Genomic DNA, 12494 nt, shown 5'->3' with positions numbered 1-12494 from the left:
GTAGAATGAGTGAATCGGGTATGTTTGTTTTTGAGGTGGGAAAAGAAGTGTCATCCAACCCCGGTTTTCATTTTGGTGCTCAAAGATGACACAAAAGCTGGACGTCAGGGAGGAATATCCATTGTGGGGGAAGAAACCAGCCCTGCACTCCTCTGTGATTGGGACTGACTGTGTTGTTGCTGGGTGGAACAGCGTAATGCTGTTGCTGCTCCTGCTCTGGCACCGTGATGTTTCTGTTCCAGATAGTGCTGACTCACACTCAAGAAAACATGATACACAGACACAATGCACTGTAACTCTTTTCCTTTCCCCCAGTAAGCTCGGTAAGTGTTTGGTTTCTTTTTCCTGTCTATGGCTAGCGTGGTGCTAATATAGCTTTACTGTTAGAATTAATAGGAGGGGGAAAGGCAACCTTGTAAACAAACTGGTAGCAGGCAGATTAATCTTGGAGAGGGCGTTTAAATGTAACCTGCTGTTTGTGGTACATCCACCTCCCTTTAAAGCTGATCAATCCCGATAACCTGCCCATCTCTACAAACTAGACTTGTTAGAGCTGTGTTCTTAAATGGGAGAAGTGCTTACAATGCCCATTTACAACTGTATTCTGTTTAATTAGTCAGCACAGCCAGTGCTGCGGGGATAGATCACTTGCCTTTAAAGATTTGAGAATGTTAATAGTACAGTATATCATTTTAATTATTATTGGATTAATGTTGTGTCTCGAAGAACACCTAATGCAAATCACAAGAAATGGCCTGAAGTGACCCAAGGGTTGTGCTTTATTAGAAAAGTAATAGGTCCATTGCTTAAATATAAAGAGAGGTTCTTTCTTCAAATGTCACTCTGCACTGGGCTTCTCTCTGTGTGTATGTGGAAATGAAATCCTCTTGCTTCCACTTTGTCCACAGAAAGTTTCTGTAGCTCATGCAATAAATGGCTGAGACGGTAGGTGTAATACCAAGAGATGAAGAGGAGAGCCAAAATAACAGTGACGATGAAGACCCGCTTCCGAATCGTGATGCTGTAACGGCATCCCCTGGTTGCTCTGCCAGCCCTTCGTTAGCCAGCCTTAATGAAGACAAGGGAAGCTCAGCGGTGCCAGAAAGACTGTCCGTCCTCTCCAGCAAGGCCGTGGCCCAGGCAAAAGCCCTGACCGGCCCAGAGATGGTTAGTGGTGGCCAGGCACGGAGGACAGCCTCTGGGTTGGCTGAGCATCGCCCGACAGCTGTAAACGCGTCGTTAGGTGGCTCGTCGTACTCTGCGGCTGTCGATAACCTGCAGCCTGCGGGTATCGCCTCCCTGTGCTCCGAAAGCCCCCGCTGTGAGGGTGACACCAGTTTGGAGGTCCCAAGGGTGCCTGGTGGGGCCGGCCAGCCCCCGCAGGCTGTCACTGCCCTGCCCGGGACCAAGCCCGGGGGCTGCCACGTGCAGCAGGCAGGGAGCGGAGCCAAGGGCAACGCGGCCCCTTCTAGTCTGGGCCGGGCGATTTGGACAAAGACCGCAAAAGTGATGGAGACCTTGGAAAATAAGAAAAAGGAGGAAAAGGAGAAGTACCGGCTCCAGCTAGCTATGTACCGACGGCTTCTGCTGTTGCGCTCAATCAGGAGCTTGCATAAGCAGCTGGAGCAGCAGCAGGCCAGATTGCAGGAATGCTACGGCACGGTAATAAATACCAAGAAAGAAGTGTTGAAACACATTCGCTCAACCTCGCCCTCACCTTCGCCGTAATCGTGTTGCTGCATGCAGAAATGAGCTTTGTAATGCCACCGGAGCAGTCGGTAAGCTTGCATGCCATAGGGGTGGTGTTCTCCTACCCAAGAGTACGTGCCCACGTGCGCCGGGAGCAGAGGGGAAACAGCAGCAGAGCAAGAAGAAAGGAGAAGGTACAGTGTTGGCTCCTGAATTTACCTGGAGGAAGCCGGAGCATGATTGTTCCTGTGCAAGAAGCTGCCTCCTGATGGAGCTGAAATAGGATTTTTGGCATGTAGGTTTGCAAAAAGAAAAAAAAAAAACCGCAACTGGGAACCTAGTCTGACACCTGATCTGTAAAGGTGGTCAGATGCAAGAGCTGCTGCCTGCTGAATATGTGACACAGCACATCTCCCTTCTACTTTCAGCGCTAACAAAACTTGAGCAAAATTAGGGGTCATTTGTCCGCAAGAGTACATGAATCAAGAAAGCCAGGATGTTTGAAACACTTAAGCTCAGGCTTGATTATATCTACCTAGCTGCCTGTTTTTCACAGAACTGCTAAGGCCATTGTACATTTGTGACCTCTACCCTCCTATAAAAGGTATTCAGATTGACCAGAAATTATTGTGGGAAGGTAGGACAGTCAAACACATGCACAGGGAGACAGTGCAACTGCCTCAGCCTTATTTCCGTAGGAAAGCAAGCTAAAAAGAAAGGCCTCATAATCTGGCGTTACATTGGAAACCCAGACTGGCAGTGCCAGGGGAATGTTCGAGGTCTGCACAATTATTAATCTGCTGCTAACTCCCAGTGGCACTAGCGTCTGCAAATCAAGCATATTTTGTGCCTTACTGCTGTCATTTAATGGAAGTTGGTGACAATTAGCACTTTTTATCCAGGTGTATTAGACACGTGGAAAACCCTAGAGCACTGTTTCTCCAATTGTGAGGTTAGGATGCCTGCAGGGAATTTGATGTCAGTATGCAACAAACACACAGGGAAAATGAAAGCAAAAAGATGCAACTTTTTTGTATGCATTTAAAAGACAATGTCAGTCCCTATTATTGAACAGCAAATTGAATAGTTGAATGTGCTGGTTTAGGATCTGAAGCAAAAAATGATTCAAGAAGAAAAGATACTGAAAAGCTTCCTCTTCTAGGACTTAAAGTGATATGGAAAAATCTCATTTTCTTCAGGTATTTATTTCTGATAGTGCCACCTTTCCTTTTTCCCTGTTGGTTTGTTTGTTCTGGTTTTTTTTTTTTTTGTAAATGTTTAGGTAGATGAAAAATCAAACAGGTTTTTGGTGTGTTTTTCCCTCATGAAAAGGTGAGTCCATTATTAGAAGTCATATCTTTCTGAGAATAATGTGCTATATATAGGAAACTTTTCATCCTCAGCTTTTTTTTGTGTGTGTATAGAGAGAGGGTATGTGTTTGTGCACGCATGCACACACACATCCCTATACACAAGAGGTTATGAAAGGCTGGTGCTTCTTTTTCTGTAGCAGAAGCAGGAATAATATCTCAAAATAATCTCTGCTGTCTGTGAGGAGTTTGGTTGATTAGATTCACATGCGCACATCTGTGAGCAAGGTATTGAAGTAATTCAACAATTGAAGTGCAGCACAACATTGCCATTATTCCGCCTTTGTATTTCTGCGCACCCAAAATTATGGAAGCCCCCTGGGTATGCACAACCTTAGATATGTTCATTCATCTCCTTGGGCCCTGGTGTAGCCTCTCACGCAGCACGAGCCTGTAACTTTGAATGCAGAATTACCATAGAAACATCCTTGGCATCAAGGAGATATTTGAAGAAGCATCCTCTGCTGCCTCATTTGGGGGATTCGGGTTGCCAGGGGCCTTTAGTGGGCTGCAGAAGAGAGCTGGGGATCGCACGTGACTAGGAGACATTACTCGTGAGCTCTGATCCCATCCAGCTCTCTGCTCAGCCTTGGGAAAACTGTTCTCTGTCAGTAATGCAGGTTTCCCAAAGAATGCTTAAATACTAAACTGACCTCAGAGGTAACCTGTTCTGTCTTAGTATGCCCCCCAAGAAGGAAGATTGATCATGGTTAATAGGGCTATGCAAAGATTTGATATTTTTTTTTCTTATTTATTTGTACTTTATGAACTAGAAAAGCATTTTTGTCATTGGTTAAGAGTGAGATTAAGTGTTCTGTTAAACCAGAAGGCAAGCAAACCACTATTACATCATTTCTCTTGGGGAAAGAAGTGTTGGAGAAGGGACACATCTTTCAAAAATACTACTGAATTCTGAAATCAAATGTCAAATTGTTCCCATTAGGAAGACTGTCAAAATGTATATTTTAGTTAATTTTGGCCAACTTTTTGTTTGAAAAAGAGTTATCTTCTAAATTAGATTCAGCTTGAATAATAGTATGTCATTGAATGTTCCACTGAAATAAAATATATGGACAAAAATATTAAAAAAACCCTGGTAAGACAAAGTAGCTATTTTGCCTCGGTAGCTGCTGAAGTATTGTCCTGCATTTGTTGTGAGAAGTGGAATGCCCTCCGTTACTGCGTAGAGCTACCTGTAGTGTCATATTTGCATTTAAGGGTGACTAGAATAACCTTAAAAAATACTTCTCGCGTAATGCACAATGCAGCAATAGTTAAGATGTCAGCGTGTCCAACTGTAAGTGCTTTGTGGCAGAACTGTGACAATCTTTGTTTGTACAACACCTCTCATAAAATTTCTTGATCCTAATTGGGATCAGTAGATGCTGCTGCACTATGAATATTAAATACAAAAAGATTTGTGCCTGAGCAATGCTGTCTGATAGCTGGCAAGAAAATGAAGCCAAGACTCATTCTGTGTGTGCATACTCTTTCCATGTAGCGCTTTATGGATACATGCAAAATAAATGTTAACTGAGGAAATAATATCAGTCTTTGCAACAATTTGCTGTTTAGCTTGTGGTTCCAGTGTGGCTACTAATAACTGGAGTTGGGCAAACCAATTAAAAGCTACATGATTTTTAAAATGAGTTTATTTTACAAGCTTGGAAAATGTGGCTTAACAGCGATGTTGTTTTCCTTGTATGTTTTTGTATGTTTTAGCAGTTGAAGGCCAGTGGGAAAGTGCCAGAATGCCATGAGTAACCCATGAAGATGGTTTTAGGCAGAGCAACAATTTCAGGTTTAATAAAAGTGTGTTCTCTCAAATTGTTCGATCTCCTCATGTGGTTAAGAGGTTTGGTAGTTTGGATGAGGTTCAACTAAATTTCTTAAAATCTGTGTTTTTATCTGAAGTCAAGCCACATGGGTTTAGTGCTAGCGAGAGGTACAAGCTTGAATTACTGAAATTTCATGTATGTATGTAAGAACTTACAGGTCTTGGGTAACGATGACAAAATAAGTAGCTTTGGTAGGGCCTTTCTCCCCATTATCTTACTGCCTGCCAGAGCCCGTCAAGCTAACGATCTCCAGGAGAAATCGTCTCTGCGACCTGACAGCTTATGTTGCTTACTTTTGCAGCAAAGGTTGAAGTTAAATGATGCTGCTTGAGCCTTAAGGTCCTGGTGCTCACCTAATTGCCAGTCTGAAATGGCAGAAAATAATCATGGGTTTACCACGGAAAAGTGGGATGTTTATAAGGTGCCAACTCCCTCAGAGTCGTTGCTGTCGCTAAAAAAGGTGTAGCTTGTGTCTACCTAAACCCAGAAATCTTAACAGAATGGAGTTATAAACAATTAAGTGACAAAATGCGTTACTGAGATGTTCTTTAACACAAGGGCTTTTCTTCTGCACCTCCAGCATTTTAGTTAGCTAAACTGCTGCCCTGGAGACTGGTCAGAGCTGTGTTTTTGCTGTTTCTGTTGTTGGTGGCTGTATGTCAGCCAAGATAAACAGCCCAGCTTAACATGTTCACTTGTTACCTCTTGTGATGGAGCCATGCATTATTTGGGGGATTTGTTCGCTTCCTCCTTCCTGACTTTGTGTGTCTGTCACATTCCTTAATTAGGACAGTGATGATTTTACCAATTTATAGTAGATTTATGATACTGTGGTAAACTTGCGAGCCATGCACTACTAAATGCGGGTCACCCTGCGTTGCTCTCAAAGCCGTGAAAATTATGGACTCTGGGCATGACATAAGCATACAAAAGATGGTTTAAAGATGAGGTTGTTTAAATCTCCCCTGGCTCATGAGTAGACTTAGAGAAACCCTTTAGAGTCCTTGTTACAGTTTATCCCTATAAATGTTATGAGTCTAGAATATAAGTGCTTTGGAGTGCACCTTTTGCTTATGACTGTTGAAAGCAGCGCAGTAATGCAGGAACGGGTTTGGGATATGCTTGAATGGGAGCCTACTCCGAACGCACCAGGCGAGGAGTAAATGTTCCTCAGTCTTAAAGCTTCAGATGAGTGTGACAGCCAAAAGCCTGGATGGTGGATGGAGAGTGGGAGTGAATGGAACTACAAGGAAAGATGCTTCAGGGTTTGATTTAACGCAGCATGGAGAATGGCACACTGGACAGGTTTTCTTCTCAGTTAAAGATGACCTTTTTCTTTTTCTCATTCCCAAACCAAGTCTTTTGGATCATTGCGCTAGATGCGTGCTAAGGGGTGTTCATGTAACTCCAGGACGTGGGAGTTGATACCCATCTCTGAAGCTGAGTGACAGTAGTTATTGTTGCCAAAGTTTGCACCTACCGCTTACCCCCCTAGGCCTGGCTTTTACCTAAACTGAAACATGTTGAAGTTGAGTGTCCTGCTGACTTTCAATGATATTTGAATCCAGACCAGGACTTTGAGGTGGTGCACCTTGTTCAGGTCCCTTCTCAAGTGTCATGTGTTTCTATCTCCCTGTGTCTTCAAACAATTACAAATGTCTTGGATGGTTCTAATCTTTGTCTTTCCGGCAAAACGTTTGGGAGATTTGAGAGAAGAGGAAAAAGGCCTTCCTATCAGTCTCTTGTGCTATTGAAGAAAGGGGGAGGTAGTTGTTTGTTTTTAATGAAAACTTGTAGCAGGGAAGATGGCTCTGTGAAAACACTTCTGGAGGGTTTACTTAAACATCTTGAAAATAACAGCAGTTCCTACAGGAATAAAAGTACAGCTGCAAACAAGTTTCCTTAATTGTATTGATCATCCTCTCACACAATTATTAGCCAAGTCTTCAAAACAAACAAAAAAGTTGCCTCCATCTCTGACAAATCAAGCCTCTAAGTCCACAGCCCAAAGTGACTTCTGTGTGCATGAGAGGCAAGGAATTCTTGAGAATCTCAATAAAAGTTACATTTTCTCTTTGATGGGTGGGGGTTGGAAAGGAAAGGGAATGTGTGACCATTCATCACAGCTCCGGGCTCATTAGTACCCAGGAACTTTCTACTCTAAATGACAAAGAGTTTCACTGTCGCCAAAGAGAAATTGCTGCTGACCTTAGACCTCTTTTTGGAAAGTAAAATAATGGAGCACAGGAGCAGAGTTTGATATTTGACCGAATTCTACACAATTATCATGCATGTGTATATAATAAAATTAATTCTGTGTCTCTGCATTGTAGCCTCCGGCAAGCAGCGTACAATCAGTTTTGTATGTATAATAGATCACAGAGTTGTTCATGAATAATACAAATGCATTGAGCAGATACTAGTGAGTGAGGATGTTTGTCTTTGCATGGAATCGAAGTGAACATGTAATATTGTGATAATATATATTTGATGAATTCAGGTCTGACTTGCCTTTGCCATAGCCTGCTAATTCCCCAACAAGGGTTGCCACAATAATTGAGTTTCCAATAACATTATGATTATTTCCACATGATAATTTAATTGTAGGTATTTTTTAATATTGTAATAATGTAGATTTGTGATTATTATGCATTTGCATGCAGATTTTCATGGTGACTCGGAGCACATCCCTACATTTATAACTTAATTTCCTATATTATTGCATATATATTTTGGGATGAACTCATTAATGCAAACTAAAAAAAAGTAGGTCTTTTTAGTCATTTTGCTTTTATTATAAATGGCTGAAAGCTTTGCTCGTATTTTTAGACCAGTCTAAACAAGTGAATAAACAAAAGACAACTGTAATTCACGGATGGATTAATTTAAAATAATAATGTAATTACAAATCATGGCAGATTTGTCTGAGGTAATTGGGATGCAAACTGGTACAAATTTTGCTTTACTGAAACAAAACTTGTTTAGATGAATCACCAAGTTTAGTAGGGGCTGTTTTCCATTTTTCCAATTCCCCTATATAAGGTGTTGGCAAAGGAACATTGTCTCAAAATTAATGGGTGCCTGTACAAATGGGTGTAACGACAGGGAAGCCTGAACATCTGGACCTAACTAGACACTATTTTGGCAAGCAGTATGCCCAGTAAGAATAGAATTGGGTATACAGAATCATGACACTAGCAGGGCTTTTAATCAGTTAATTTCTCCACTCTGGAAAGAGGCTCGTTGCTTGCCTGATAACAACCTTCAAACTGCATTAGAAAAACCTCGCCTGAAATTCAGTGGGGCAAAGGGAGGTAGGCCTTTCTCCAGAAATAAACTCTGTTCCCATTAATTGGAGCAGACATTTGTACAATCCTGCGCGCATCCTGCTTCAAACAGGAGAGCTCTCTTCCAGGCGTATCTAAAATTTGAAGAGGATTAAATGGTTTTAGCTAAATACTTGTGTTTTGAAAATAAACTTCCCAGAGAAAGTGACGCGAGATTTGTGTGTGGTTCATTTTTCTGGTTTGTCTCAAAGTACAAGTAGTTGGAGGAACGTCTCTTCCACTTTTTACCTGTTAAATCTCAGCTCCTCAGATCACACTGGCATCACAACAGAGTTCTTGGTCTCCTCCAGGTTAGCTGTAGCTGGCAGGTCGGATTTCAATTGCTGGCATGGCAGGCAGGCACATGCAATAGGAACTAGGAGAACAGGCCTGGTCCAAATCTTCAGACGTGGAAGTCTAAAACTAGGGACTGGAATATGACTTACTGCTATCCTTTCACATCATTCTTCAGTGCATGCGGATGCCCTTCCTTCCAGTGTAGTTTTTGGTGCCTGCTTGTACTTTCAAATGTATTCCTCTAAATTAACAACATACAAGACACAATGAGATTAAGTCCCTTCTCTTTCATCTTTCCTCGCTCCGTGGACCTAAGAGTCGATTTGAAAAATGAAAGCTTGATTTAGACAGTAAAGAGAGCGGTCGTGATTCTGTGGTATAGGATGGTCTCTCTAGGTTTTGCAGCAGAATGACGACTCGTATAGGTAAATTAGATTCTGTCCTGAAACCCACTGAAGCCATTTTGATCCAAGTCTTTTGTAAATCCAGTCTCCAGCTAAGAAGCACTTTGGCAGCTGACTCTACTAGAAGCAGTAAAAGCATCAAAACACAAAGGTGGTTCCATCGGCAGGAGAAGTTCACAAATCTGTACCCGTGCCTTGCTGAGAGCAAGCAATAGCTCGACACAGGGGACCTGGAAGGTTGGTCTAGCTGTTATTTTGTTTTATAGTGGGCCACCAGCATAAAATTAAGGATGTCTTTTATGCTGTGGCGTTAGATCTTAAATGATCTCAGGCATTATTTTGCACACAGCGAGCACCATAGAATATAAAAGTATCATTATCTCAGTAAGTCCTGGATGCAACGTGTAATTCCTGCTTGTCATGAAGATACCTAAAATTGTTTCAGATACCAGATGATTTATAATCAGATGATTGTTTTCATTACTATATGTTCCTGATGTTACTTATACAGATATGATGGGTGGGTGTACATAAAATTAGAATTAAGCCTGCTGAAAAGCACTGATAAGTGTTACATGCATGAGTAACACATGTTCATGAGTAATTTTCTCTGACAAAAGAAATTGCGACTAAACTTTTGTAATGCAGAGGATGAAGCTGCTCTAGCCTCTCAACTTTTCCAGCATCACAGAGGTTAGAACTTGGAAGAGCCCAGTTCCTTTCCTATATTTACCTGATGGGTTTTGAATTTAAGTTACCTATTTGCCTAGAGAATGTCAGAATTGCTGTAATATTTTAAATTGGGGGAGGTGGTGTGGAGTCCCTCAGCCTCTCCTATTAGTGCTGTTTCTCATGCTGTAAAAAAGTTGAGTTTGGCCCAGTGGCAAGGCAGGACTCCAGCTGGGTGGCTGCCGTGCTCTCCGTGGCAATGCATGGCAGTGCTTCCGTAGGAGAAATTAAGAACGCTCTCCCTTCCCCTGACCTCGTACACAGAGACAGAAATACACGATTACCTGGTGGCCAGGATCCTTTCCTGAGGAGGGCAGGGGGTATTCGGTTCAACTTCATTCAGCAGGAAGATAGGTTTGCATCGAGGTGCCAGTCAGTAGGGCGAGAGGTAAAAATGCGTCTTCCAGTTCCTCTGTCACAACTTCAGTGCATCGTGTCCTTTGCTTTGCTCGCAGTACGTGAGAAGGAAATGTTTAATTTCAGGTCACTTGGAAGGTTTCTTTTGACACAAAATCATTTGTTGTTGCTACTTTGTTCCTTCAGTTGAAGCAAAAAAAAAAAAAATCACCTTCAGTTTTCCTGCAATTGTTTTTTCCATTTGTAGTTGTCTGTGAAGCAGTGGGACCATGTCGTTTCTGCATTAGGCAGGGGTATGTTCTCTTGTGCACAGACCAACGTTTCCCAGCCTATTCTTAAGGAAGGCATTCCTCAAAAATCATTTGAGTAAGGAGGTATTTATGTATTGTCCATCTTCTCTAGTGCTCGCAAATGCATGATTCATGGCCGCCAGTTGTTCTTCTCATAGTGGGGAAGGTTTATTGGCCATAATCCTGGAAGTCCCCTGTGTGTCAAATGATCACTGATTGTATTGGAAAAGGATGCTTCAGTGACAGCAGGCAGCCCCTGGGTGGAAAGAGATGTCCCTTGTCCCCGAGCAATAACCGGTACGGATGATTGAGACTTGTTGATAGACCTCCATGGAAGTCTTACCTAGTAGTCGGGGCTTAGCAGTGTCTGACTTGGTGAAGGATCCTTCAGTACGGGATGCTTAAACTTGATTTGTTACTCTCATCAAGGAAGGCATAAAGGTAGGCAAAAACTGAACATGCCTTGAGGCCTGGTCAGATGCAGTTTTACCACAACCTCCATCTTATGGGGGGACGGGAAACAAAGAAAAGGCTGCTAGAATTTACAAAGTATAATTATTGACTAATTTCTTCATCAGCGAGACCTGTAAGAAATCAGTGATGTCTCTCCTGAGAGATTAGTGGTGTCACCTCACATGTCCTCGGGGTGCCAAATGGTATAAAACATTCGCTTTGAAAGTACTGCACCGTGATAAGCTTCAACTCCCAAGGGATGCATTGTGTGTACATTTTGTTATATGTAATGACACACTAAAAGGGCAGTGAAGCTGTTAAGGGAACGCTGCATGTCTAAAAAGAACTTATTTTTCTTTCAACCAATAAAAGAAAGAAAGAGTCTTTCAGAAAAGCAGTTAAAATAATATCATTTAAATGTAACAAGTGATAAAATACTAGAGAGAATTCACCTGTCAGATGAAGAAATTTAAAACATGAGGTCTTCTGTGTAACATACACATTTCAAATTGGACCATTTTCCTGGTAAAGCAATAGACCTCTTCAAAAAGCTTTTAAAACAGTTGATGTATATACAAAATTTTAAGGCTGACACAACCAGCATAATGGCAACAATTATTTAAAACAGTAGATTTGAAGAATAAAGCATAAAATGTAGTCATTTCATGTAGTCATTCTAGACAATGTATGAGATGCTGAGAGATTCAGCAAGACCAAAGTTGGATGTGAGACTCTGGGAGTTTTTCAGCAAAGGTGATTTTGTAGTAAAACAGTTCAGTGCATATAAAAAATATCCCTAGAGCTGTCTACAATGCTAACAACAATATTTTGAAATTAAGCTAAAAAAGACTCATGTTCCCTTCAACAAAATTCCACATGGACTTATTCAAAAATTCTGTATGGCCTCAGTGCACCAGGGCCCATTTTCCAGTAGAAATACTTTTACCTACAAAACATATGGAAATGTATGTGAGTGTTTTCTTTTATTTCTAATGCCAAAGTAGTTGCTTTCCCTAAACTTGACACAGAATGAAATTTGAGGATATGAAATCCCAGTCAGCAAGGTGACAGAACAATTGGGCAAATGTGTTTCCGATGAACTTTAAATGTGAAATTCAAATTGGACAAATAATTCATTTGATGTTACTCAGAAATAAACAAGGACTCACAAAAAAATAGAGAAGTGAATTGGATAGAATGGTGCAGTTGTATCTTCTATTACCTCAGTACTAGCCATCAATCACTGTCAGTTAATTATCATTAAGATGGCATAAAAAAAGGCCCTTGTGGGAGCTGTGAGCTTCGGATAGTCTGTGAGCTTCGTTCTTTCATTAAAAACAAGATAAACAATATAAGCCTTCTTGTTGGGTTTTGGGTTTTGGTGGTGGTTTTTTTTTTTTTTTTTTCATTTAGGTCTTTTTATATACAAGGAAATGATGTGAAAAGGTGAATCTTGAAATGAATAATTGTGCTGACAGTTACCATATGGATTGCAGAGAAGGCAGTAGAACAAGGGATTCAAAATTAAAGTTGTTATTTGTCAGGAAGATTTTAAAGATTTTTAATTTTTCTTTTTTTCTTTTTTCTTTTTTTTTTTTTCCTGAAAACCAGTAGGATTGCACTTTCTAAGGTGCAAAACTTGTGGGATTTTTAAAAGAAATACTCACTTCTTAATTAACTGTGCTGTTTTTAAGCCTCTAGGGTTTATATTTTTCTGTTCAACATCCAGTGTGGAAACTTT

General features: G+C 41.2%; 1 protein-coding gene across 1 annotated transcript; it reads left to right on the top strand.

The window, feature by feature from the left end:
* Positions 1-211: 211 nt before the first annotated feature.
* LOC115353089 lies at positions 212-4604 on the top strand. The gene is made up of 2 exons (XM_030042067.1): positions 212-323; positions 909-4604. The coding sequence occupies exon 2, from the start codon at positions 934-936 to the stop codon at positions 1726-1728; it is 795 nt and encodes a 264-aa protein (XP_029897927.1). The 5' UTR covers positions 212-323; positions 909-933; the 3' UTR covers positions 1729-4604.
* The last annotated feature ends 7890 nt before the right edge of the window (positions 4605-12494 follow it).

This window comes from Aquila chrysaetos, chromosome 18 (assembly GCF_900496995.4).
Source record: "Aquila chrysaetos chrysaetos chromosome 18, bAquChr1.4, whole genome shotgun sequence".
NCBI lineage: Eukaryota > Metazoa > Chordata > Aves > Accipitriformes > Accipitridae > Aquila > Aquila chrysaetos.
The sequence above is the reverse complement of the archived record's forward strand: the minus strand, read 5'-3'. Positions and strand labels throughout refer to the sequence as shown.

Coding starts and splice junctions, on each gene's coding strand:
- LOC115353089 (XM_030042067.1), top strand. CDS start 934: ATGGCTGAGACGGTAGGTGTAATACCAAGAGATGAAGAGGAGAGCCAA.